The sequence below is a fragment of the Erythrolamprus reginae genome, chromosome 2, assembly GCF_031021105.1.
Source record: "Erythrolamprus reginae isolate rEryReg1 chromosome 2, rEryReg1.hap1, whole genome shotgun sequence".
Classification (NCBI taxonomy): Eukaryota; Metazoa; Chordata; class Lepidosauria; order Squamata; family Dipsadidae; genus Erythrolamprus; species Erythrolamprus reginae.
In genome coordinates, this window is record NC_091951.1 from 56,590,518 (window position 1) to 56,618,477 (window position 27,960).

Genomic DNA, 27,960 nt, shown 5'->3' on the forward strand with positions numbered 1-27,960 from the left:
GCTGGTTGGGGCGTTCCTTACCGAGCCGACAGAGGCGGCGAGCATCACTGAGGCGGAGGCGGCGGCAGCGTTCCCCCCAACCCCCCCTTGCGGCCGACGGAGGTGGAAAGGCGGGAGCCGCGGCGGTTCTCCTCCGGTTTAGCGGCAGACTCCTTTGAGGCCCGCCTCCCCCTCCCCTGCAGTATGGCTGCCACAGGAGGTGGGCTCGCGGGTTGGAGCCTTCAGGGCGGTTTGGGGAAGGGGGGGAGGGCGGGCGAGGGGCTTTTTTCGAGGCCTTGCCCGGTGGGCCCTCGGGGGGAGGAGGAGGTGGAGGAGAGCCGGGCGGGATGCCTCTCGTGGGATGCTGACGGACCCTCTTTGTGAGGTGTCCCACAAAGAGAGTGGGTAGGTGGGTGGCTCGACTGAGGGAGGCCGGGCGTTTGCTCTTTTCTTTCAAACTCTTGTTAATGACAAACCCCCGCATCCCAAATATAGAGGTGGTGGTCGCCTTTTATGATAATACTTTTGGGTGGGTGGGGGTATTTTAGGCGAGTGTAACCCCTGCTGTCATCCCCTGCTACAATTTGGGTGGTGGTGGGTGTTTCTTTCAGAAGTAACCGGGCGTTTTTCTGACAGACTTTTCATCGGTCAATGAGGACTAGAAACCTTTTAAATCTTCCGAATCGGGAGCCTTGTTTTATGTGGCAATTCATCTTGAAGAGGAGCTGAAAGAAAAGCGGGTGGCTTCCGGTTTTTATTTTTTAGTCCCATTAGCACCATTTCCCCTGCCATGAGTCCCATTTCTCCCTCTAACCCAAATTAGTTCAGTTCAATTTGGGTTAAAGGCAAAAAAATAAAAAATAAAATAAAACCGCCAGTGGAAGGAGTACCTGTTGTCAGCATGGTTTAAATGGTTGCCAGAAGTCAGTAGCTCAGTAAACGCAGGGGGACAAGCCACAGGTTTCCTCTCCCTAGGAATTAAAATACAGTAATTTTGAAAGAAGAAGCCTTTTTTTGTTGTTTTTGGAGTGGAACCTTCTCAGAGATATGGGAGAAGTTAAAATAGGAGTTTAGAAGCCACGTTCTCCGATGGGAGTTTCAAGAGGGCTAATTAGATCCTGTTTGAAACCAGGAAGTTAATGAGAGATCCAGGCAGACTCTCTCTCTCACACACACACACTTTTTTAATCTCACAATTTACAAATAGTAGAGGAGTTGAGAGCAAACTTGGATTTTGTTCTGAAGGAACAGTCAACCTCTCCCCATTTCTAAAAGATCTGTAAGGGGCATTGAGAAGTTTCATAATAGATAGTTGCGTCAACGTGGTTAAAATCTATCTGAACCCTACAGGAACTAGAGTAGCATGTCGTGTACCAACCCACTCAACTGCCTGATGGTTTATCCATCCTAACCAATAGGTAGGTTTGTGACAGCAGAGTGGAATGAGCAAGTGGTGGTTTTCCATGATCCAAGCTGCAACGCTCTAGGTATGAGGAAAGGCAGAAAATCATCCTCCATCATTTTTAAATTAACAAGTTTAACCTTAGGTTGTCTACAGTCAACCTCTCCCTGTTTCTAAAAGTTCTGTAAGGGGCGTGCATAAGCACACCACTTTGCCTACCATACCTATTCTATTTCTATTTATTATATTTGTATGCTGCCCCTCTCCGAGGACTCGGAGCGGCTATTGTCCTCATTTATCCCTACTTTTTTTTTGCTTATGTTTATACAAAAACTAATACCCTGTACATGTTTGACAAATAAATGGTGGGGAGGGGGAGAGGGGTAGGTAAAAAGAGTAGATATTGTGCTTCATTTTCTATCCCACACCCTGTATCTTCAATCCCAGACTTCCCTGTACTGAACAAATCTACATGTGCAAGCTACAGCTCCCTTTCAGATTCGGTGGTTTAGCCAAGGTAGACCTGGGATTGAGAGAGTATCCCTGCCTATCTACATGTCTTTCTAAGTATGAACCCCTAGAAGAAGATACATTTATAGCTAATATGTATAGAGGTTTTTCTGTTACCATCTAAGCTAGGCATTTTGTAGTATGCTTAGGATATCTAGAGAATGCCAAAAATGGGATGTCAGAGTATAAAATACTTAATAATTCACACATTTCTTAGGCATTCTATGCAATTCCAAAAGACAAACCAGCAAAGTATAAAATACTCCCACTAAAGTGCCATTCTAGCCTTCCTTGTTGTAACAAGTAGGTTAGTATTTGACTTTTTCTGTTTTTTCTTCTTCTTTTTTTCAGTAAGAAAGTAAAACATTTCCATAACATAAAATTGCTACAAAAATTACAGTTACCAGGAATTAAGCTTTGCCTGAGAGTATCTTGCCTTTATTACTACCAGAATGTATGTTCTAGATTAAAAAAGCAGCAGAACCTGATTTGTAAAATCCCCAAGCGCGTTACCTATCTTCTCTTGAAATACTGGCTTCTTTCATTTCTTTACCACAAAACCAGGTTTTATATTGAAATACGGCTTGGTTGTCACTTTGCCAGATATTTTGAAATATTTCTAAACTTGATGTTCTTTCTGGTGAAGTGCTAAGAGTCGGTGTATTACTCTGTTGTTATTTCAACATCTATGTTGCATGTTCACGTCTGCTAACAAAAAGCCAAAGACATAAAATTCACACCAAAATCAATTAACCCTTTATCAGTTGGCAAAAATATTTTCTAAATTTTGAGAACACAATGCCAGACACAACTCCCAAATGAAAGCATTTCATATCCTCTGAGTAAAGCAAGTTAAGTCCTCTTGACTCACATAAGCCCTTACAGGTTAGTATCAATTGTTTTAAATGATGCCAAGAAATATTTGACAGCCTGTACAGTTCTTTCCATATAGGTATATGATCCCTTGTATGTTGCAGCCTAGTTGCTGCATTGTTTGCAAATTACATATTTGGGAGATTTTCCTGGTATAGGGTTTTATAGAGCATACTGCATAGATAATGCTTACATATTTTACCAATTCCCATCATACATGATTCTTGTTAAAACTACCCTTACAAGTTGACTAATAGATGAGGATCAACAGCATACCCAAAATGCTAGGTTGCTTCTTTTAGGAGTACAGCCCTGTTCTTATTTTAGAAAATTGAATATGTGGATTTGAGCATTTTTTGGATCACAGACAGCTGTGACTTGGTTTTAAATATGGGACAGAAGACAGATTTTAAGTCCTTCTTTTGACATAAATGAATTTCTCTATCCTTCTTCAATAAAGGAATGTTAATCATTGTCAAATACAAGATCTTGGCATTTTGTAAATTCTTACCGGGTGACCTTCAGCAATCTTGTTATGTTCTGTGTACACAGAATAGGCTCTCTTTCGCATCTCTGCATCAGCCAGAGATGTCCTTTAGATGAGTTAATAGCATATTGTCAAGGAACATAGAAAATGTATGGTTTGTAATTCATACATTATGTACAGTCAGGTTGATGTTGACTTTTAGTAACCATAAACACTGGTTTTCTCCAGGATAATCTGTTCAAAACCTGACCCTTCAAGTCTCTCAACAGTGCACTCATCATCATTGTAACTAAGTCCATCCACCTTGTCAGTAGTTATCCATGTTTTCTTCCCCTTTTCTCAGATACAGACTTTTCAGAAAAGCAGATGAAGTGCCCCAAATAAGATGGTTTCAACTGGCCATTTGTGCTCAAGTGAGAACTCTAGGATCTATTTGTTTGAATTTAGTGGGACAGGACATCCATCCGTTCTTGGGAATCTTCTCCCACGCCAAAGTTCAACATACTCTTTATTCCATACCCTTCAACTTTCATATCCATAATGTTTCAGAGAAAAAGAATGATTGCATGATTTTGATTTTTGTAGGTGTAGACAAGACTTTCACAAGGTCTTCATTGCTACTTTGTAGCATATTACTGAACTACTGGTTACTTTACTGTTGATCATTGATTCTAAAAAGCTGAATGTACCCACCACTTCAGTATCTTCACAAGCACTGATAAAAAAAGTTTGCATGGAAATATTTATTTTGAAAAAAAAATTAAAGCTGAACTTTAGAGAATTAAGGAAACCCTGTTGAATTAGACCAAGTGGCCATCTATCGTGTTTTTCCGAAAATAAGACCCTGTCTTATATTTTTTTGAACCCTGAAATAAGCCCTTGGCCTTATCGCCATGCACTCAAAAGCCCCTTATTATCAGGGGATGTCTTATTTGGGGGGAAACAGGATAATTATCTTGCAATTTCCAGCAAATGTTTCTCTTGAGCTCCTAAAGAGCAAGACAAGAAAGCATCGATAAATTAATATATAAGGACATTTTGAGGGTGCTATTAAGGAGTCTGGGGTTTTTAGTGATGCACTTCCTCTGTAGTTACCTCCAAACTCTGAAACAATTGTATTTCAGAGTATAGAGTGTGACTGACTTCTTGACTTTTAGGAGGGCAATTAAGAACCTATTACTTTACAAAATATTTGGGTGCTAATGGTGTCATGATTACTTTTCATTAAGTTTGCATTTTTATTTGAATTTCCATGTTATTTATATATTATATGTTATACTTTCTATATTACTTCAGTTATTATTTACCACCTCTTTCCTAAGAGTACTTTGTGTCTTAGGAAGTAGTGGTATATAAAATTTATTATAAATAAATATAGATTAATAATTGTTAGCCCCTAATAGTAATAAGTTACCCCTGAGAATCAGCATTTTCTTTGTTTTTGTCTCAAGTCATTATGATGTGGTGTATTGTTGATTTTAAAGCCATTTGGAAATCCTTTTACATTGAGTAATAGATGAGCGAATAGAGAAAGATCACAGTATTTTAAAGGAATCTTGGTAAAGCTAGACCATCAAATGAAAGCGCAGTATAATGAGTTCCAGATTCTTGTTTCTAGGTGCTTTTTGAATGTGCTTCATTTTACATTAAGACAAAGGGAGATTTATTTATTTATCTCCCAACATCAGTATCCTACTTCCTCTTCCAATTAGTCTTGACTCCACTGAAAATTAATACCTTGATTTCTGAGGATTCATAAGGCATGTTGATTATTTCAGTGAACAAATAAGTACTACTGTAAATGATGATGATGTTTGTCCATGTTCAGTAGTTAGCACTGCTGTTCAGTAGACTTTGAGCTTTGTAGCAAGGCTTATTCCACATCGGTTCCACACGTTGGTCAATAGTCTGCCAAATGTAGAGCTTGCCTTGGTGATTCTGCAGTTGACCTCAATGTCAGTTGTCACTGCATGGGAGAGGGTGCTGCCAAGGTGTGTAAATTGGTCCATTGCTTGCAGCTTTTATCCCTTTACTGTGATGGTGGGCTCTTGGTACTTGGCTTTTGGAGCTGGCTGATTTATTTATTGATTGGTTGATTTGATTTGATTTGATTTGATTTACATGCTGCCCCTCTCTGGGGTTTGGGGGCAGCTTACAGCATCTAAAGAACAATACAAAATATCCTAAATCCAATTAATTATTATTATTGTTGTTGTTGTTGTTGTTATTATTATTATTATTATTATTATTATTATTATTATTATTAATTAGATTTGTATGCCGCCCCCTCCGCAAACTCGGGGCGGCTCACAGCAATGATAAAAACAATATACAGTAATAAATCTAATATTAAAGTTTAAAATAACAATTTTACATTAAGAAGCCTAAAAACTCCAGTAAATAAAATAGCATACACACAAACATATCATGCATACAGCTACATAGGCAAGGGGGTTGTGGTGTCTCAGTTCCCCCATGCCTGACGGCAGAGGTGGGTTTTAAGAAGTTTACAAAATGCAAGGAGTGTGGGGGCAGTCCTGATCCCTGGGGGGAGCTGGTTTCAGAGGGTCGGGGCTGCCACAGAGAAGGCTCTTCCCCTGGGTCCCGTCAGACGACATTGTTTAGTGTACGGGACCCTGAGAAGGCCAACTCTGTGGGACTTAACCGGCCGCTGGGATTCGTGTGGCAGAAGGCGGTCTCGCAGATATTCTAATGCATCACTTTGGTTTTCCTTATGTTGATAAGAAGACCAAAGTTGTTGCATGCTACTGCAAAATTATCCACACTAGAGACTGTGCTACATGACTTCCTCTTTGCTGATGACTGTGCCCTGAATGCTGGATCAGACCAGGAAATGCAAACCAGTATAGTACTGTAAATATAGAAACATTTAACCTATTAATAGGTTTATGGTGATAAGTCTGAGTATACACCCCCAAGAGCAATCAGACAAATAATAATTGTAGAATTAGATCCTAAATAGCATTTCAGTGAGATAACATGAGGTATATAAAATGTTCTTTCCTTTGGCTAATTCTAGAGTAAGTCTTCTTACTCTATTGGTGATCCAAACGTGTGAAATATAAATGAAGTCCTATTGTCAAACCAGGTGCAAACCCAACTTGGAGTGCTTCTTGCAATCTGCTTCACTGAAGGAGTTGAGTTGTTATTACTAGTTCTAAAATCCTATTGAAAAAAGGAAGACTGTAAATAATACATTAGTTATCTGCGATAGTGGGGTTTAATGCTGATTTCTTTAGCAAATGTTTTATAACACTGTTCTAGAAAAGAATGTAATCTTTCAATTACTGTAACAATATTTGTCAACTAATTTGTTAAGACTTCCTCTGGTAGCTCTTATCAGCCAGAATTAACCAAATAAACAATACTTTCTCATTCTTGCATGGGAACAGAAGAAAATCAAACATCCTTCCCACACACAACCCTGCATAATTATAGAAATACTGTAGTTGCTTTAAAGACATACGCAAATCTCAAAGCTCAAGTATAAAGTTGATGCAGATTCAGATATTTTATCAACAAAAGATTTTAAAATTCACTATTTTTACTAGCTCTCTCATATGCATCTTATTGTTTTACGCCTATTTCATGTTTTTGAAAGTACAGCTTCAATAAGATACTCTTATAAAATTGGTGAATTTATTGCACTCCTTGACAATGTAACAAAATTAGTGGAGCAGTGAAATGCTGTGTATATGATTTACTTGGCCTTCATTAAGTAATTTGATAAAGTAGACCACAACATATACTTGATAAGATAGAAAAATGTGGGTTAAACAGCAACACCACAAGAAGGATTCATAATGCCAACTCAGTTATTCTGCTACTCTGGTATGCAAAAAAATTGTAAATCAGAACACAAGAGCAAGGGAATATAAAGTATAGAAAGATACAATCTAAAATGATTAGATATAATAATAATAATAATAATAATAATAATAATAATAATAATAATAATAATAATGCAATGTCCTCTAATATATATTCTTGTTTTTTGTTTGCAGAATGATAAAAATAATATTTTCAATGTATAATCTTGAAGAGATATCCTAGCATTGTACTGAGGTTTGCTCTTTTTCAACATTCAAAAATCTGAATTGTGCAGATAATTTTTTAAAATAAATGCTTAGGGTGTGAGGTGCTGTTTGGCAAACTTTGGAAAGATATCTCTACTTTTGTTGCTGAAGAAAATATTTTCCAGCATTCACATGTAATGAAATATGGTTCACGTCTTGATCCATGGGAATTGATCATAATATGTGCCATTTTTTCTCAAATTCATTTATTTCAATTTTTCACCAGAACAAAGCAAATTTATCCAAGCATTGTATGGAACTCCTTCCCAAACATTGTATGGAATTCCTTCCCAAACATTGTATGGAACTCCTTCAAGCATAACCATTGGTGGGATGGATCCCTTTCATGCTTGTAGCATTCTCCAACAGCTCAAAATGATGTACGATGAAGGACAGCTGACAGATATTGTGGTAGAAGTGGATCATGGGAAAGCATTTTCCTGTCATCGAAATGTCCTTGCTGCAATCAGTCCTTACTTTAGGTATATAATATTTTATTTTTAGTGTATTATTTGTATTGCAAGTAATGTATTTTTGTTCTGGTATTTATATGTGTGTTTGTGAGAGACAGAATGGGCAACAGATTAATTTATTTGAACAGCCTGTTTTTCTCTAACATATATAGTACTAGCATTCTTTTATTTACAACATTAACGTAGGAATTAAAGCTGTTAGAGAAGTTTGGCTATTTTTAACTGCTTCATTTCTTGACTTCTGAATGTTTACGGTTTATTGCATACATCTGAGTCCATTGGAGAAGGGTGGCCTATAAATTCAAATAATAAATAAGTATTTTTCCAAACTTATTTGCAGGCCATCTTGGATATTTGTGACAACTTGTAGAAGTTGGATCACATGTATTGTAATGTGCTTTTCACATGTTTTATAACATGACAGAATTTTATATAATAAGCTCCTAGCTTAGAAAGTTATTAGAAATTACAATTGACTGTTTAAAACTCAAATATAACAGATAAATAAAGAATAGCATTGCTTAGGTTTCCTAATGCAGCCACAGGAAAGAGTTTTTGAGATTAATTTGAACTTCTTTCCGTACAGTTGGTTATTGAGTTTAAAGTACCTTTTCTTCAGATCTGATCCAGTACATTAATCAGGTCTGTGGGACCATTACTTTGGCACTTATAGACCCCATCATTGGAAAAGGCCGGGAATAGCAAAAGTTAATGTGAATTATGCCTCCTTTGCTATAGAGAAAAGAAAGGACTGAGCCAAAGTAGAGCTGGCAGGTACCTGGAGCTGGAAAAGTGGAAATGCAAGCTTGTCTTCTAAAATAATTGTTGTACACTTATAAATATATTTGGAAATCTAAATACTGTATATGGAACTGACTCACCCTGATAGAATTGGTCTATATCATGATGAGGACCTGGATTGTGGGGGCAATATGCTGGCTCTGTTAAAAAGTGCTATTGCTAACATGTTGTATGACGACCTGAGTCTAAGGAGAAGGGCGGCATAAAAATCAAATAAATAAATAAATAAATATCAGGAATAGCCAAAGTTGGCTCTTCTATGACTTGTGGACTTCAACTCCCAAAATTCCTGAGCCATTCATGCTAGCCCAGGAATTCTGGGAGTTGAAGTCCACATGTCATAGAAGAGCCAACTTTGGCTACCTCTGGTCTACACCATCTGTGCCAGCAAAACGGGCATGTCCCTGACCCTCAGCATATTAAGCAGAACCTGCAGGGGGTGGGGAATAATTGTTGCAGGCAGTTGAACAGTCCCTTACCTTGGAGGAACTGAGGCTGGGGTTGGGCGGAACCAAGCCTAGAATGGTTTGTGTGGGGTGGATCTTCAGTTAACGACTGGTGGAATTTGGTTAATGACAACAGCAGGAAGTTCTGGCATTGCCTTCACTACACAGTTATGTGACGTCATGCTTTATGACTGCGTAACTTAGCAAAATAATTTTTATCCAAATTACTCTTCTCCCCATAAGGGGAGAGATAAGAAGTCACATTTCTGAGGAGTCATTGGTGCTCTCTGAGCTTGCTTGTTTTCTTGCAGACGTTTTATTACTCAAACTAGGTAACATGATCAGTCGGGTGAACTGAACATCTACAAGAAAACAAGCAAGCTCAGAGAGCCCCAAGGACTCCACATGTCAACTCTGAGCTACAAATATTCTCCTTTGTTAGTTATGTTTCTATACTAAGTGCAGATATGCATTGAACACTGTAAGAATAATAAAATCCATAAAATAATCTAAACAGTTGCTACAGTGCGTATGAAATGCCTGGGTAATGTTCTTGTGAATGGATGCCCTTCTTTGGTTTGATGCCAAAAAATATTATTCTAAAGCAAGATAAACCATTTCACATAGTTTATCTTACCAAAGCACCTGAAGGCAAAACAAGAAGCAATGGATGAGAACTAATCAAACAGAGAACCAATCTAGAACTAAGGAGAAATTTCCTGATAGAACAATTGGAACAACTTGCTTCCAGAAGTTATGGGTGCTCCAACACTAGAGGTTTTTAGGAAGAGACTGGACAACCATTTGTCTGAAATGGAATAAGATCTGCTTGAGATCTTCTGCTTGACCTCCAAGGTCTCTTCTAATTCTATTATTCTGTTAAATAATGTGATGTTGGAAAATTTTAAAGTCTGAATCATCTATTATAGCACCTCCTACAAGTGCTATTTTTACAAGGAATATTAATGTGGATATAATCTGTTTCCAGTAATTTAATCCCACATACTTCTGAGTCCAAAGCAATTGGAAGTCTATCCTGAAATAAGATTTCACACTTGTATTTATTGTGCAATGTTGAGCTGCAGAGTTTAGTGACCGTGGTCGAGATAGCCAATTTCTTCTGAAGGTGACTGCCATAGTAACCAGCAAAATACCAGAAAATCTTTCAGACCACAATTACTAAACCCCAAAACTGCCCAGTTTGAGTCACTTCAAGAAAGAAAAACAGCTGTTTTTAAATAACAGAAATTATTTTGTATTACACATCAAAACTCATCCCAACCTGCTACAACTAATAATGTTTGTTTATTTCAACACCTGTATTATAATCCTATACATATCTCATTAAAAGCCTTTATAGAATTCAGTGGCACTTTCTTTCTAAGGTTGTGGCTTAATACTTCAGGGTTAAAAAGATACTTCCGTGTTTGAATACTCTCATGACTTTTACCAAGCCAAACCTGTGCTTTGTGGTATAGATAAGCCAGTTGCTAATAACAACTCTTCAGATAATCATGATGTAGCTGTTCTAAAGTTTTGTTTCCATGGTATGCAAAATATAAGAAAACACTGAATTTATTGAGACAAGAGCCGCAAACGTTTTAGTTTGGATTGTTGGGAACAGATACATAGAAAGTCCAGACAGCATAGGCAGTTCTCTCTTAGTGATTTCAAAAGGCATTTAGATTATCCATGTTGCAATCCTTATTTCTAGCAATAGCATGCATATAAGCAAATGTTCTGTAACTCTCAACTACTCTAAATGTGTTGAAAATCTAATGATAAGATCTTAACACGGTCAGGATTCTGCTGACTGATTTAAAGTGTAATGTGTTTTGCAAAGAAAAATAAGTCTGAGTATTAATAACAGTTGAAATGATTGATGATACATTAAATGTACTTTTTATTAATTGCATGCATATCCTCATTTTATAGATCTATGTTCACCAGTGGCCTTACTGAGAGTACCCAGAAAGAAGTTCGTATTGTTGGTGTTGAAGCAGAATCCATGCATTTAGTACTGAACTACGCATATACCTCCAAAATAACATTGACAGAGGCCAACGTCCAAGCTTTGTTCACTGCAGCTAGTATCTTCCAGATCCCTTCCATTCAGGATCAGTGTGCTAAATATATGATCAGTCACTTGGACCCACAGAACTCCATTGGGGTGTTTATTTTTGCTGATCACTACGGACATCAGGAATTGAAAATCAGATCACAAGATTACATTCGTAAAAAGTTCCTGAGTGTCACCAAAGAACAAGAGTTTCTCCACTTGAGGAAAGACCAACTTGTAAGTATATTGGACAGCAATGATTTAAATGTTGACAAAGAAGAGCATGTCTATGAAAGCATTATAAGGTGGTTTGAGCATGAGCCTAGTAAAAGAGAAGACCATCTGCCAGAAATTTTTGCCAAATGCATCCGTATGCCCCTACTCGATGAAGCATTCATAGGGGAAATTCCTCCCATGTTTGCACAGGCTATAGCCCAAAACTGTGTACAGAAAGAAGAAAGCGATGCCAATGGTTATACCCAGAGGCTTGGAATGACTGCTTCAGAAATGATCATCTGCTTTGATGCTGCCCACAAACACTCAGGAAAGAAACAAACAGTGCCTTGTTTAGACTCCATTACAGGGAGAGTGTTCAAACTATGCAAACCTCCTAATGATTTAAGAGAAGTTGGAATTCTCGTCTCACCTGACAATGACATTTACATTGCTGGAGGATACAAACCAAGCAGCAGTGAGGTTTCCATAGACCACAGAGCAGAAAGTGATTTTTTTCTGTATGATCACGCCAGCAATAAATGGATCCCTAAATCTCCGCTGCTTCGTGCCCGGATAGGTTGCAAAATGGTTCATTGCTGTGGTAAACTGTACGCAATAGGTGGTCGAGTTTATGAAGGAGATGGGCGCAACTCCCTGAAATCCGTGGAATGTTACGATGGTCGAGAGAACTGCTGGACAGCTGTTTGTCCAATGCCTGTAGCAATGGAGTTTCATAATGCTGTGGAATATAAAGACAATATCTATGTTTTACAGGGTAAGATGATTTGTGTGGCGGGTTATGATGATATATGAAGTTAGCACTGACAATTGAAGTATTGGAAGAAGAGAGTAATTTCATTAGATATTGATCATTGCCAGTACTTTCTCTGCTAATTGTACCATACAGGATGGACAATCCTATTCATATCCTACAGTAGAGGCAGAGGTAAATTATGCTATGGTGCCTATCACTTGTTTTTGTACATGATAATATTTTGGCTTGCTGTTGACATGTTTTTATGTAGCCTACAATAGGAATTCTTACCATATTTTTTTGAGTATAAGAAGCACCTTTTTCCTCCCTAAAAGAGGCGGAAAATTCAGCTGCATCTTATACTCTGAATGCAGTTTTTTTCAAAGCTTTCCCCCCCCAGCCTTAACTAGGTGCTCACAATCTAACTGAATTTAAACATGCCTGGGATAAACATATATCCATCCTAAGATAAAATACAGAAAATAGTATAAGGGCAGACTAGATGGACCATGAGGTCTTTTTCTGCCGTCAGACTTCTATGTTTCTATGTTTCTATCTTCCCAGCTCTTATCTTGCAAGTTCTTTCACGGTTACTGTCTGTGAAGAATGTTTTCCAAGCTCTAAGTCTTTGCAGAGTTTTTTTCCATTACTCTAACTTGCTCCAAGTAAGTTTCTTTCCAGCCCTAACTAGGTGCTAACAATGTTCCCAGCTCTTACCGGCTTGCAAGCTCTTTCATTGTTACTCTCAGCTAAGAATGTTTTCCAAACCCTGTCTTTGCAGGGTTTTTTCATTGCTCTAACTTGCTCCAAATGTTTACTTCCAGACCTAACCATTTGCTAATGATGTTCCCAGCTCTTACCTGCTTGCAAGCTCTTCCACTGTTACTCTCTGTGAATAATGTTTTCCAAACCCTGTCTTTGTAGGCTTTTTATTGTTCTACTTGCTCGGAATTTTTCTTTCTAGCGCTAACCAGGTTGTAACAATGTTCCCAGCTCTTACTGGCTTTTGCAACCTCTTTCATTGTTACTCTTGCCAAATAAGGTTTTTTAAAAGACCTAATCAGGGGATAAAATAATGTGCTGAAGCTACCAGACTAAGGATGCTAGCCAGATGAATATCTGATAAGCAGATTCTTTTCCCTATTTTCCTCCCCAAAAACTAAGGTGCGTCTTATACTCCCAAAATACAGTAACTCTGTAGGTGAATAGGGAGAGCCACTGACAAAAGTACAATTGAATGCTATTTAAAGGTATTATATATAGTTCTACAGTACTTCTGAAAGTGATATGCTATCATTCGTCTTACCTTTTCTTTTTAAATTTCTTAATGTTTGGACCAGAGTTTCTCAGTCATAGCAACTTAAATTACTTTAGGCAACTTTTAGAATTCCCCTTGAGCCAATAATCCATGGTTTGGACTATTGAAGGTCAGATATATTTAGTAATTAGCAAGAAGCTCATACAATTTCAGGATTCTGATACAAACCCGTGCTCTCAGCACAAACCTAATCTGAATTACAGTACTATCATCATCCCATTCCCATCACATCTACATATACATGCCGCCTATTGGCATAGAAAGGAAACTCCTATTTGGCACTAGTTAATATTTCCTTCAATTGTGAATAGCAGTCAGGATTGAATTCAGATGGAACTATAGTGAAGATAGATAAATGTCCTCATCCTCGTATCACATTCCTAGTTGACCTTGTCCAACAGTATTCAAATTGTTTTTGTTTAACTTGCATATTTGGTTTGCAAACCTTTCACGTGAACGTCTGAATCTAAAGACATCTTAGAAGCTTGCTTCTACTGGACTCCTTTTCTCCTCACATGGTCATTACTATTAATTAAGGTGTAGGAAACATTCTAAAATATTGCTTTAAACTACTTGATTTGTATCTTAAAAGACACAATATAAAAATTGAAGTTGATGTGATAATATACTCAGCCTTCATGAAGTCAGTAAACCAAATGAGATAAAAGTTTATTTCTACAGTTGAATTATTATTTTGTTTTCTGTTATTTGTACCAAACATTTAAATGCTGTTTGCACAATAAATGGAAAGGTTTTGGCTGAATGCTTTCTTACTCATCCTCCCCAAATTATTAACATCCAGGTGTGTTGAATAGGTGATAGTTGGCTCATGTACATGTGCCAGTTTTTTGTAGAGGTGCAAAAAAATAGACTTAAAGCTTGGGTCTGCTGAATAGTATGGGTTCTGGATTAGCAGTTGCATGTCTGAAGCCAATATATTCTTCGTAGAGAAGTGAATATTTACTATCTTTGATTAAATGTTAGTGGAACAGGCTATAAGAGATTTAATGTGGCGATGTAAGGTAAATATAGAAAAAATAAAGCTAATTTTCCTGTGAATATGCATAAGTATCTTAATTATTTTTTTTAAAAAAATATGGCTCAATACAGTGTGAAATGCATTGATGTTATATAAAATACCTAAAATAGGTTTTTAAATATACAGCTTGCACTAATTTTAAAATTAAATTTTAGATCTATAAGCAGGATTATATAAGGATTTTGCACCATTTTCAGTTGGGAACTGCTTTTTAATAAAACTGCTTGATGTTTCCAGTGGACTGGAATTTTAAAAGCTTATGAATATAGTATTTATTTTGATGAGCTGTGGTGTCACGGTCATTAGAATGCAGTATTGCAGGCTGACTGCCCACTACCAGAAGTTTGATCTGGATCGACCCAAGGTTGACTCAGCCTTCCATCCTTCCAAGGTTGGTAAAAGGAGGAGCCAGATTGTTGCGGGTAATGTGCTGATATTGTTAGCATATTAAACCATTTAGAGAAGGCTGTAAAGCACTGTAAAGCAGTATACTAAGTCTAAGTGCTATTGCTATTTTGTTTTGATGAACAAGGCATAGATACTTGTGTTTTATTAACTTATATGTAGATAAATTATAGATCAAATTTTGTGAAACTCTGATATTTTTTCTCCTTAGTGGGAGGAGATAGCAGCCAGAGTGAGTTGACTCATCCATCAGCCAATGAGGACTGAGCCTGTTTTTCAAAGACTTTTTCTGCCCGGTAGCTATTTTCCCGCTTTTGGCTCAGTCCTCGCTTCAGTTAAGACGTGTGGTCAACTTCTCTGGAAGTTATCTTCTCTACTTATCTGCTTCAGCATTTCCCTACTTCCTTTTCTCCAACCTGTAAGTTTCCCTTGATCCTGTTATTTCCCTTTTTAAAAAAAATTCCCCTAAAGTCAAATTGCCATTGACAGGAAAGATGGCTCACAGGGAGAAACACAGGGCACAGGAGCTTGCTCCAGCCCCAGGCCGATCTCGCCAGCTACTTAAGAAAAGTGCAGGGGCCAAGCATTTCTAGGGAGCAGCTGGAAGGGATAGCTTCCCAACGCCAGAGCTTTTCTTGATTAGGTGTGAGAGAATTCGCAGGGCGGTTGAGCCTTCCTGCCCCATCCACTAGCATCCGGCTGCTATTGTTAAGCCCTCAGACTCAGTTTCCTTAGCACTTCGGCTTAGAAGTACGGAGAGCAATCACGCACCTCTCCCCAAGCCGGCGGCTGTCAATCAGAGCCTCTCAGCTGTTTGGCGCTAGAATTGGGCGCAAATATAAACAGCGATCACACTCTTCTCCCTAAGTGACTCAAAGAAGGAATTTAAACTGATTAACAGCACTATTTCTTCCAGGGTGCCTGCTCGCCCAGGAGGGCTCTCACCCAAGAGCTTTGTCTGGCAAAATTTCAGAGAATCTTTAAAGCAAGTTTCGCACTCTTTTCATTGGGCCTAATAGTGGCAGCCATTTTTTTCCCTGAAGAGGCCTATCTTTCTGTGCCACCATTTTAAGTGGGTCTTAGGGGTTCTTGCCTCTATGGATGCATTATCACCTCACGACCAGCACCCAGGGAAGACCTCTCAATCACTTATTGACAAGGGGGAGCCAACATCTACTGCCTTGGGCTATTCTTATGCCCACTCTGATAAAAGAGCAATGAAGTCCAGGGACGCCAGGCCTAAAATGACCAAGGCAGCCAAGAAAGATGAGTCCAGGCATCACAAGGCTTTAACCAAGCTGTGTGATAAGGCTTCTATGTCCCAGGCTATAACTAGCGAAGTGACTGTCCCTCTCCAAACACCTGATCTAGCTGATAACACCTTATTACGAGCCTCTAATGAACCCCTGCCTAACACTGATATATGCCCCCACCTCCTCGGCTGCCGTCCTTTCTCAACCTTCTGTTGTGTCCTCCCCTACCCTTTTCCTCCTTACTTCTATGGCTCCTCAAGTTCCCATTGCTCTGCCAGGTCCCCCTCAGGCTTTTCCAGCTGGGGCATATATGCAGGACCCTAGTGGCATGCAAACCATGATATCTGCTGCTATTAAACCAGGGGTATTGGAGTGCATTCAAACTACGAGGGGACAAGCCTTTCCAAACCAGCCTCTTCCCCAGATTAACCCGATACAAGCTGCAGGGGTCCAAGGGCAAGGCCTAGCCTGGCAAGCTGCACTTCAGCCAGCCTATGAGGCAGATATCAGAGGTGCTCAACTGGAAGAGCAGGGAAGGCCAGATTTAAACATCTCGGATGATGAGGGAATCCCTCCTGAACCACCTGTAACTGCAGCGCTCTTTCACCCTTCTCTCTTCCGTTCACTTTTGTACAAGCATAATTCAGCCAATATAGGGCTACTACCCCTTCTGTCTCAGCTGGAAATCCTGTGAACCCGCTTTTCTCTCAGCTTACCCCAGAAGCTCAGGTTGTCCCTTGCCCTCCTCTGTTTGTGGAGGCAGTACTGGGCCAGTGGCAGAACCCAGGTGCAGGTCCCTTACCTTCCACCAATGACAGAAATCTGTTCAACATAGACCCCGAGCTAGCAAAATTCCTTAATCCGCCCATGGTTGATCCACCAGTCACGGCTCTTCACCCCCTCACCAACCTTCTGGGGGATGCATCCAAGCTCCTGCGCCTGGAAGAGAAGAAGTTAGAACAGATTCTCCTTAACCAACAAGCAGCTGCCTGGCCCGTAAAAGCTGCCACCTCGGCATCCTTCTTCATGAGAGCAAATCTTACCTGGCTCAAGGAGCTTCAGGAACGTGTTCCATCTACGGATGTTAGACTCCGACAAGACATTAATAAAATGCTGGCTGCAGCTCGTTATACAGCAGACGCTTCATTACAAGCCACTCATTTTGTTTCTCGCCCAATGGGCAAATCAGTGGTGGGTCGAAGGCTCCACTGGCTGCGGTCCTGGCAGGCCGATATCTGCCACAAGTGGTAACTGGCCTCATCTCCATTTGATGGTCAGCACCTCTTCAGCGCTTCACTGGATCATCTCCTTATCGAGGATAAGGACAAGCATAAGATTCTTCCAGCGACTACTTGCAGAGGAAACACCCACCCTTCCTCCTGCCCAGACACCCCTTTTGTCCACCTGTATGGGCACCGACCAAGCCCAGGCCCCAATTTCAGTATAGGGAGAGGCAATGGTTTTATCAAGATTGTTACTACAGGCGTAAAACAAACAAATGGCCCTTACAAGGGAGAGGAGGCCATCCATTCCAACGCACAAAGTGAGCATGCAGAAGATGGAGATCCTCCCATCGGCGGTCACCTTTCTCCATTTGCTGATCAATGGGGGGGAGATCACGTCTGATGCATGGGTCAGGGAGACAGTGAAATTTGGCCACTCCCTAGAATTTCTCTCCACTCCTCCGAATTTCTTCCTCCGATGCCCGGCATCGAACAATCCTACAGAAAGGCATCTCCTGAAAAAGGCAATTGACCACCTGCTGGAGATTCGAGCAATCCAGCAGGTGCCGGGATCTCAAGTCAGGCAATGCTTCTATTCTATCCCTTTTTAGTTCTGAATTCTTCGGGGGAATGGAAAGCCATTCTTAACCTTAAAAGGCTGAACCATCATATTCAATACTGATGGTTCAAGATGCACTCACTTGGTGTGCGTTTAGAGGGGCGACCGCCTAGCTTCTATAGACTTAATGGAGGCCTACCTTCATATTCCCATCCACCCTGATTTCCAGCAATACTTTAGGTTTTGTTATGGGGGCATTCAGTACCAGTATAGGGCACTGCCCTTTGGACTCGTTCACTAAGGTGCTGGCAGTCTTGGTGGCCCACCTGAGGACACTGGACGATATCCTCTTTCTGGCTTCCTCCAGGACTTAAGCCATTCATGACATCCAGGTAACCGTCAACACCTCAAGACACCATGGATTTTCTATTAATGAGGAGAAAAGTCACCTTTCCTCCTCTATTTGTATCTCCCACCTGGGAGCTGTTGATTCCCTGGAGTGTAGAGTGTTCTTATCCCAGGAATGGCAAGACAGCATTTTGGAGCTAATTTCTGTGGTACTGCGGAATTGCAGGGTTTCCCTGCAACTTCTCTCAACACTCCTGGGAAAACTAATCTTGATCACCAGTATTGTTCCTTGGGCATGCCTACACTCCAGGGACTTGCAATGATTCCTCTTACCTTTCCAGAAATCTGGCCTGGGTTCCTCTCCTGCAAAGGTCCTGCTTCTTCAGAAGGTCTGCCAATCACTCTTCTGGTGGACTCTGTTTTCCCTGTGCCAAGGGTCCCCCTTCACTGAGCTGTCCCGACTTACCCTAACAACTGATGCCAGCATCTCTGGTTGGGGAACGCACATCGAGTCAGCAGTGGCTCAGGGATTGTGGTCAGAGCAGGAAGCTTCTCTTCCTATAAACCTTCTGGAGCTTCGTGCAGTCCACAATGTGCTCCAGGAATTGGGCCAGCTGACATTGGGGAAGCACATCTTAGTCCTCACCGACAACATCAGAGCCAAGACTCATATCAACAGTCAAGGGGGCACCTGATTCCTGGCTCTTATGGAAGAAGCCAGAGCGCTCTGCACATGAGCAAAACACCACCTTTTATCCATCTCAGCGGAGTACATCATGGGGGAATCTAACATCCAGACAGACTGGCTGAGTCGTACCTCCCTCGATCAGACGGAGTGGAAGTTGCATCCTGATCTCTTCCGCCAGATCTGCAACAGATTTGGCATGACCTTGGTGGATCTCTTTGCCAACCAGCAGAACACACAGCTGCCCTGGTTTTTCTCCCAATTCCACTGTTTGGGGACAGAGGGGATGGATGCCCTTCACATGACGTGGCTGGCGGGGCTACTATATGCATTTCCTCCACTCATCCTGATCCCAAGAGTGATCCACAAACTAATCATTGAGAGGGCAGAAATAATTCTATTGGTTCCTCATTGTTCCCGCAGGGCTTGGTTTGCGGACTTAATGACATTGTCTCCCCTCCATGTCAGAATCATCCCTCTCCCAGGGAACAATCTTCCACTCTGACCCCCAGTGGATGAAACTGACCACCTGGCACCTGAGTGGATCACCCTGACCATCAAGTGCCCCCAGGGGCCGTGGACCTTATTCTCAACAGCAGGTGTCCATCCACACAACACCTTTAAGCCTCCACTTGGTGATCCTTCTGTAACTGGTGCAAAGGAGTGCCATGCTCACCCACAGACTTGACAATGGGTCAACTATTGGGGTTCCTCAGGGAGGGGTTTGACAAGGGTCTGGCTCTTAGCACTCTCAAGAGAGAGGTAGCTGCCCTATCATCAGTCTTAGATTGTGGGGACCACTCACCTCTATCTCAGCATCCCCTCATCAAACAACTCCTCCAGGGAGTGTCCCTCCAAGCTCCCCCTGTAGTGCACCGTTACTCTACATGGGACTTGGCCAAAGTTTTGGATTCATTGACCAAATCTCCCTATGAGCCCCTCCGGGAGTGTCCTATCCCTTACCTCACGCAGAAGGTGGCCTTCCTGGTGGCGATTACATCTGCCCGTAGAATATCAGAACTCGTAGCGCTCTCTACCCGCAAAGATCTATGTTTAATTTTTTCAGATAAAGTGGTACTCTGCCCGGAACCCACCTTCCTTACAAAGGTCAACTCCCGCTGTCATAGAGCCCAGCAACTAACACTTCCCTCCTTTTGTTCCCGCCCCTCCCATCCTCTGGATCATGTGGCACACCCTAGAGATTAGAAGGGTGCTCCCTACTTATCTAAAGCGCTCCAAAGGATGGTGTAAATCGGAGGCCTTATTCCTCTCCTATTTTCCTGCCTCCATGGGACAGAAAGTATCTGCAGCTGCGGTGGGGAGGTGGATTAGGGCAGTAATAGCTAGAGGCTATGACATGTCTTCCTCTACCTGTCCGTTGGGTATCACCGCTCATTCAACTAGGAGTGCAGCTGCCTCTGCAGATTGGTCCACCCAAGCTTCCCTTGAGGAAGTTTGTAGGCTGCCACCTGGGCCTACCCTTCCTCCTTCATAAACATTATAAAATTGACGTTTTCACATTGGCCACATTCGGCCGTAGAATGCTCCAAAAGGTGGTGCCCTCTGTGTCAAAGAGACCTAACTCTGTCCCTCAGGACATAAGCTATGGCAAGTCCCACTCTGGCTGCTATCTCCTCCCACTAAGGAAAATGAACCATTGTCTCCTTACCTGAACCGTCATTCTCTTAGATGAGGAGATAGCAGCCAGCGCCCTCCCATTAATTTTACATTCTTGAATGTGAGGGTTCCTCGACTAGCGTTATTGCAGTGTGGTTTGTTCTTTAATCTCGACCTTACTAACTATGGTATTCTTGTTAGTGTTTTTCTCCTGTACGTATCTCCTTTTTCTGCCACGATTCATATGTGTTGACCACATTACAAGCCTGTGGTTCAGGCTTCAGCAAAAGCAGGGAAATAGCTACCGGGCAGAAAATGTCTTTGAAAAACAGGCTTAGTCCTCATTGGCTGATGGATGAATTAACTCATGGCTGCTATCTCCTCATCTAAGAGACTGACCATTCAGGTAAGGAGACAACGGTTCATTCTCCTCACTTTACTGACTAATTTTGGGTGTTAAAGCACGGATCTTATAGTGAATTCAGGTCAGCATTTCAACTTGCCTGTAGTGGTGAAGAGTTCTTGCTTCTCCATCATCATTGCATTCACATTGTCCCCAGCAGGGTTTTCTCATTTTATGACCAGGCTATTCAAGTTTTGCCCTTAAAAAGGTTTTGACTGACCATTCAATAGCCAACTGGGATAGATTTGTCAAGCATTTAGAGAAAAGAATTGAACATAGGAAAAAGAAAGCACACTCTCTATGGTTTTATGTATCAGGACAGTTTAAAAAAAATCATCTGGCCCTTAGCAGTTTTTTTAAAAGGTGTACAACCTCAATGAACAACAGCACATGACATATTACACCATGTCATCATTTATTTTACAAAAAGAAAGCCAAAATGGAAAAGTCATTTCATACAACTATCTGCTTTAAATTTGTTGCCACAATGACTTCTGTTCCTATGAGTTTTGGCACTGCATCTACTAGGAGATTGTAACATCAGATTGTTGGGTTTTTTGCTACAACCAGATACTTAGAGGGATTGTGCCCTTATTCAATGTGATTGCTAAGTTCCAGGAGGAAGCGTATGATTGCATGCCTCCAGGGAGGAATCATTGCCTTTTAACCTAAGGGTTGAATAATGCCTTGTCCCTGAACCTTGAAAGTTTAATCAAATCACCCAGTTACAAATGCTCCGTTCTTCGGTAAGTTGCTGAAGAGGATGCCTATTCAGCTACATTTTTCTGATCCATTTTACGTCATCGTGCCTGAATAACATAGCCATAGATTTGGTTGCTCTGATTTCAGAAGATAGACATGGGAATGTTACTATGTTGGTTCTCTTGAATCGCTCAACCACTGGTTATGGCACATCATTGGAGTGGCTCAGTGGGTTTCAAACTGAAGGTACTTTGGTAACATTCCTATACGTAGGACTATCACCAGAGAGTAGCTGTTTGGCTCCTTTTTAATGCGTACAGCTGCCAGAGGTGGTGTTTATAGAGATTTGGAGTTATCATTATGCTAATGGCATTCAGCTCTGTCTCCCACCCACCCACATGAATCAGAAGAGGTTGAACTGGCACTTGAGTGTTGCCTGCAGTTAGGACGAGGAATAACAAACTGCAGCTGAATCTAGATAAAATGGAAGTACTGATGCTCAGGTCCAGAGATGGGAAGATGGTCAGTAATGGATGAGGTAGTGCAACCTGAACAAATTGGTATATAGCTTGTCTTTCATTCCAGCTTGTCATTGGAGGCATAGGTAACCTTAATAGCAAGAAGGGCTGATGCTTATCTTCAGCTTATACATCAGCTGTAATATTTTTTGAACACAGATAGCCTATTTTTAGTGGTCCGTTCCTTAACAACCATATGATTGGTTATTACGACAATGCACTTGTCATGTGGAGATACTTGAAAATGACAAAGAACGGTGTAAAGAGAATATATAACTAAAGAAGTGGTCCATATCAGAAGGTCTGAAAGGCTCTGAATTGGTTTCATGTGAGCTACAATTCCAGTTTTGCCTAGGACTCAGTTAATTAAAATATGATCTCCCTCTGTATTATCAAACCCATGTATAAAAATCAGCTGGGAGACTCTACTTGTGGACCCACTGGTGAATTTGGCTCACATTTGGTAGCCAGAAGTAAGGCCTTTGTAGTTATAGTGGCCCAGTCTTAGGAGGTGTGAAGGTGCGCTCACACACACACACACACACACACACACACACACACACACAGAGCTGTCTGCCCAGTCCTTTATGCAGTAACCATTTTGGGACCAGTTTGTTTAATGAGAAAGAACGTTACTATTAAAAAAATTATTTAACATTATTACATTTTTGAGTATTTAAAATTGTTTTTAAACATTACTGTTTAATTTTGATTTATCATGATTGTAGTTTAGACCTTTTCCTTTGTTTGAAAAAAGGTTCTACTTTGCTCTCGTTGAAACTGTATTAAAATAAAATAGCTTTTCTTCTAGTGGATGAATGTAGTATAATTGGTTTTGCCCACAATTGCAGGGGTGTCCATAATGTCTCAAAATTATAGATGTGGTTTACAACCCTATAACCTTTGAGCTTCTGAGTCACAAGATTTGGTAGAATACGAAGTTAATGAGTAAGTAAGTACGGTAAGTAAATATTTTCTGATATGGCATATCGTTTTGCAGAAATATTTTAGGATATGTCTTTAATTTTCTGTATGATACACAAGTATCTGATGACTCATTAGAAATTGTTCTTAATATTGTTGGGACAGTTGCTTGGAGGAAAGTAGAAACCTTAATCCATTTGTTTTGGATGTTGCTTAATAGTGTCTTAAAGGCAGGTTCTTTACATTTTAGTTTCCCTTCCTTTCTGTCCCTTAGGAGAATTCTTCCTCTGCTATGATCCTCGAAAAGATTATTGGGGTTTCTTGACTCCGATGACTGTGCCTAGGATCCAGGGTTTGGCAGCTATCTACAATAACTCTATCTACTACATTGCTGGAATCTGTGGAAACCACCAACGTATGTTTACCGTGGAGGCTTATGACATTGAATTGAACAAGTGGACTAGAAAGAAAGATTTTCCATGTGATCAGTCCATTAATCCATATATTAAACTTGTCATCTTGAAAAATAAACTTAATTTGTTTGTTCGAGCTACTCAAGTCACAGTTGAAGAACACGTCTTCAGAACCAGCAGGAAAAATTCTCTTTATCAATATGACGAAGCTAATGACCAGTGGCAGAAAGTATATGAAACTCCAGATAAGCTTTGGGACCTTGGGCGTCATTTTGAATGTGTTGTTGCTAAATTGTATCCACAGTGTCTTCAGAAAGTTATTTGACTCCTCTCTCCTCTCCCTTTCATTGGTAAAAGGCCTTAGTGACTTTGGTGTTCCATCCTATCAGACACATCTGTTTTTAAGAAAAATCCACTTCTGTCAGTATTTAATGTGAACGGAAATAGATAGCTTTTGGGGTTTTTTATACATATATAAATATATAAATATATATCTACATATATGTGGGAATGGGTGCTCTTTAAAGGTTGCAGTGGGGAGAGGGTATTAGTTTTATGTTTTTAGTGGATGTTTTCCTGCAGAGTATGGAATGGGTTACAAAGTGCAATTATCAACATTTTCTCATTTGATCATATTCTATCTATCTATCTAGAATGACAGTTTGACTAAAAGAAAGTGGAGATGGCTTGGGTAACTATGCACTATAACGAGAACAAATTGAATATGAATAGGAAAGGTGAAGAGACCAAGCTTGAAGTGACTTTTTGTTTAAATACGGGTAAAACCTGAGGCAATACCGATGGGTTACGATTTTCGATTTGGTGATAGTAAATAATACTAATAATAAAATACCCAGCTCTCTCCCATTTATTGAATTGGTACTGAAATATTTGAAGTTTATATACTTTGGTTAGTTGTGAAAGTTTAGGCAACTAACGTATTTCTATGAGTCCCTAAATGAAGAAAAGATGACATAATCTCTGCATAGTATAAAACTCACAAGATGTTTCTGGAAATTTGAATGTATAGTTACTATTTATGTGTAGTTGTTTATAGATTCAAAGTAAGATTATTGTGAATATGGCGGGCATGGATGCTCCTTTAACCAAGTGCATTGTAACATTTCCTTTGGCAGAAACAACAGATTGCAAATATTTTCTTTTGTCAGCTATTTGAGTTTCTATTCGTGCTTTTGGATTTTTTTTAACCCCATTATTTCATTGCAGAATTTCTCTAGCTTGCTATTTTTTATTTTAAAAAAAATCTGAATTGATAAACAGCTGCACATAAATAGTGTGCATTCAAATTTGCAGGGAGAAATTGTGAGTTTTATATCATATGGAGATTGTGTCACCTTCTCACATAGGGCTTCATTGAAACCTGAAGTTTGTTGATTGTCTAAAATCTTATGTGCAACTTTAAAGAAATGGATTTAAAGTCACAGAAGAATACAAATTCCCTTTTGAGTTAGAGCTGCCCTACTTCAGATAGCTACATTGCTTCTCTTCTGTAGATTTAATTTTAATTTTAAGTGTGGTTCCTTAATCTTCCATTAGTATTAGGAAAGCTATTTTGCCAATTAAATGTAGAGGTTCAAAAGCAGCTGAATATGTTGGTCACTCCATAAAGGGCTCAAACCCATTGGTGCTAGTACAATTTTCATATTTGTAAGTCCAAAATAGGTCAAATGGGGAGCTGCTATGCAAGGCAGCGGGTAGTATTAATGTCTTGAGTCTTAAACACACTTGCTGCTTTGTACGTGGACACTTATTTTATTTAAATATCTTATATGTTTCTGGTTTCTATATAACATATAGATAATCTTAATGGCCTTTTGGAAATAGTTCCATCTTTGAAAATTAAGCGCTAAAGGCACTTTGTTTTGTCCACTCCAATAATTTTGACAGCATAGCTTAAAACAGTTCTACGTAGTTGACCATAAACGTCTAGTTAATGTATTGGAATGAATTGCTGTAGGTCGCTGTTGGGAGTACGTAATATTGGGCCTTCTTATAACAGTAGAGCAAACTAATGTATTTATTGTTTCCACTATTGCTAATTTGGCACGAGTTGTTGGTGAGTTGTTACTCAAAATATATATTTGTACACTCCAATTCAACAAGGTAAAAGCATGTCCAGCTCCATTTGTTTCTGGAGTAATGTGAAAGTTTGCACTACTGATGGTAGGATGGTTATTTTTGTAAATCTACCATAAAAACATGTGTGGAATTGAAAAATAGAATCCAGAAACTTTATATATTACATTTCTGCTTTCATATTTGAAGTAATTTAGAATTCTGATTATTGTTGTTTTTCATCCCTAATTAGTATTGAGGCATCTGATAATACATTTGCTAACTGGCAATTCATAGAGTAACATTGATCCTCAAGAAAGAAATATACTTGACTTTCATCTTGGTTCAGCTTAAGGCTTGTTTTAAATGATAAATTGTCCTTTTTCTACGGTGGGTCTCTACTTTTGACTGAGTCAGATCAATCAACCTTTAGTTAAGAGAGAAAATGTAAAACCACAGATTGATAACTATGGTTCATACTCCCCAGTAGATAAATATTATCTCACTTGATTTTGTATCTTTTCAGTCTTGCACAATATAATATGTAGAAAACATGACTGTGAAACTAGATGGATGAAAAAGCCTCATTCTGTTACATACCTCATTTTCCAGAGATTTAGCAAGCAGCTTTTTCTTTGGGCTTTTTCATATACCATGCTGGAGGTACATTAGTCTAGACTCTAGACATTGATGTATGCAAGTGTGTGTGTGTGTGTGTGTGTGCGTTTTCTTGCATTATTATTGCTTCAGCACATTAAGATACCAAGAATACATGCTAGATATTTGTAGTTGGTACATTACTTAGCGTTATGAAAGGTGATAACTTCATTTTAAACACTTGTCTCAATAGTGCTCAGGTTGGGAAACTCCAGTAATGCAAAACTGCATAGTCTACAGTATATAATCTTGACCCCTGGCCTATTTGTCGCCAACTAGCGATGGGAACTGGTGCTACATATTATGGTTGTCTCCATATTGTTTTCATTCAGGAATATAAGGCTGAATAGTTTACCCTTATAATTGGAAAGTAATAATGGAAAATGATTGAAGAGTAGCAAATGCTCTTTGGATGCTGTAGGATTAATTTCCAAGCTGAATTAAGTGTGTTCAAGCTACAGTTCAACATGGTAGGTCACAAACCTGCCACTTTGGAAGTGGGTTTAGGTTTTCTGTACATGGGTGATTAAGGCTTTGATGTCTTAAGTGTATTTGCCAAGACTGAATTTTCAAATAAGTTATGGTTTCTTTGGCATTTGTATAAAACTGTTTAGTTATCATACATGCAATTGTTTTTATCATTTACTTGCCTGTATTTGCGCTGTTGTAAGCCTCTTAGCTGCAAACTTTCTGAAGCACCCTCCCCTTAATGTTGCATTATTTTTTGCAAAAAAAAAAGTGTTACGTCATTTTCAAAAAGCTTACAAAACACATTGCTGCTTGTTGACAATCTTCTGTATTTATTTAGAAGTGTCAATCAGACTTGAAATTTAGGATTTTAGCTTGTTAGCAAATGAACCTGTCATGTGATGAATAGAATATGCTGTGGCTAATTCTGCAGTAGGTTTGCTCTTAATTTTTTTTAAATCTGCACTAAATAAAAATCTTTGTCTAACCATTCAGAGGGGGAAGGGGAGAGGCTGGGGACTACAGTGCTTGAGAATTAAATCTTGAAATTTTTACCAGGGGGTGAAATACCTTTGTTCTTACGCATGTATAATTATTTAAGCAGTAATATTAACTGAGGAATTTAGTTGTTTACATGCTTCTAACTTATCTAATAGGAAATTTCCTGTATAAACTTGTTTTCTGAGTAATCTAATTCTGAAAGAACCTTGCACAGTGTGTGAGACCAGATGGACATAAGTCCCCATAATTGTGCTAAGCGGTTCATTTGTTGCATTTGATATTTCTACTTATATTCTCTGTTGTTCTTTTTGTTTATTTAGCTTATTTTCTGGTACATCACTCTTACACTTAACATACGTTTTAAAAACAGACATGGAAAACATTCTCAGTTAATTCCACAATTTGTTGTTTTCAAGGCAGAATCCACCAAGCACATTTGTTGCATGTTTATCATAACCTTGCACTTGCCCCATGGAAGTGGAAGGAGGCTGTGTAGCTGGACTACCACCTGGTGGATTGTTTCCCAATCTGCCAAACCGGCTCTCCTCTGTAGGCAGTGTGTGTGGTTTGTGAACACTCCCAAATCTGCGTAGAAATGGTATCAGATGTTCAGTGCTCAGGTATGCTAGTAAAGAAGTACTGTAGTCCTCTGAGGGCAAATGTGTGGATTTTTAAACATTTTGCCATAATTGCACAATTTTGCAATTTTATGTAATGTCATGTTAATTTTCTTATAATAAACCTGTTGTTCAAA

General features: G+C 39.6%; 1 protein-coding gene across 1 annotated transcript; it reads left to right on the plus strand.

Moving 5' to 3' along the window:
* On the plus strand, nt 1-27,960 carry KBTBD8 (kelch repeat and BTB domain containing 8). The gene is made up of 4 exons (XM_070738183.1): nt 1-199; nt 7,575-7,830; nt 11,004-12,118; nt 23,366-27,960. Exons 1-4 carry the CDS (start codon nt 184-186, stop codon nt 23,827-23,829), a joined length of 1,851 nt encoding a protein of 616 aa, XP_070594284.1. The 5' UTR covers nt 1-183; the 3' UTR covers nt 23,830-27,960.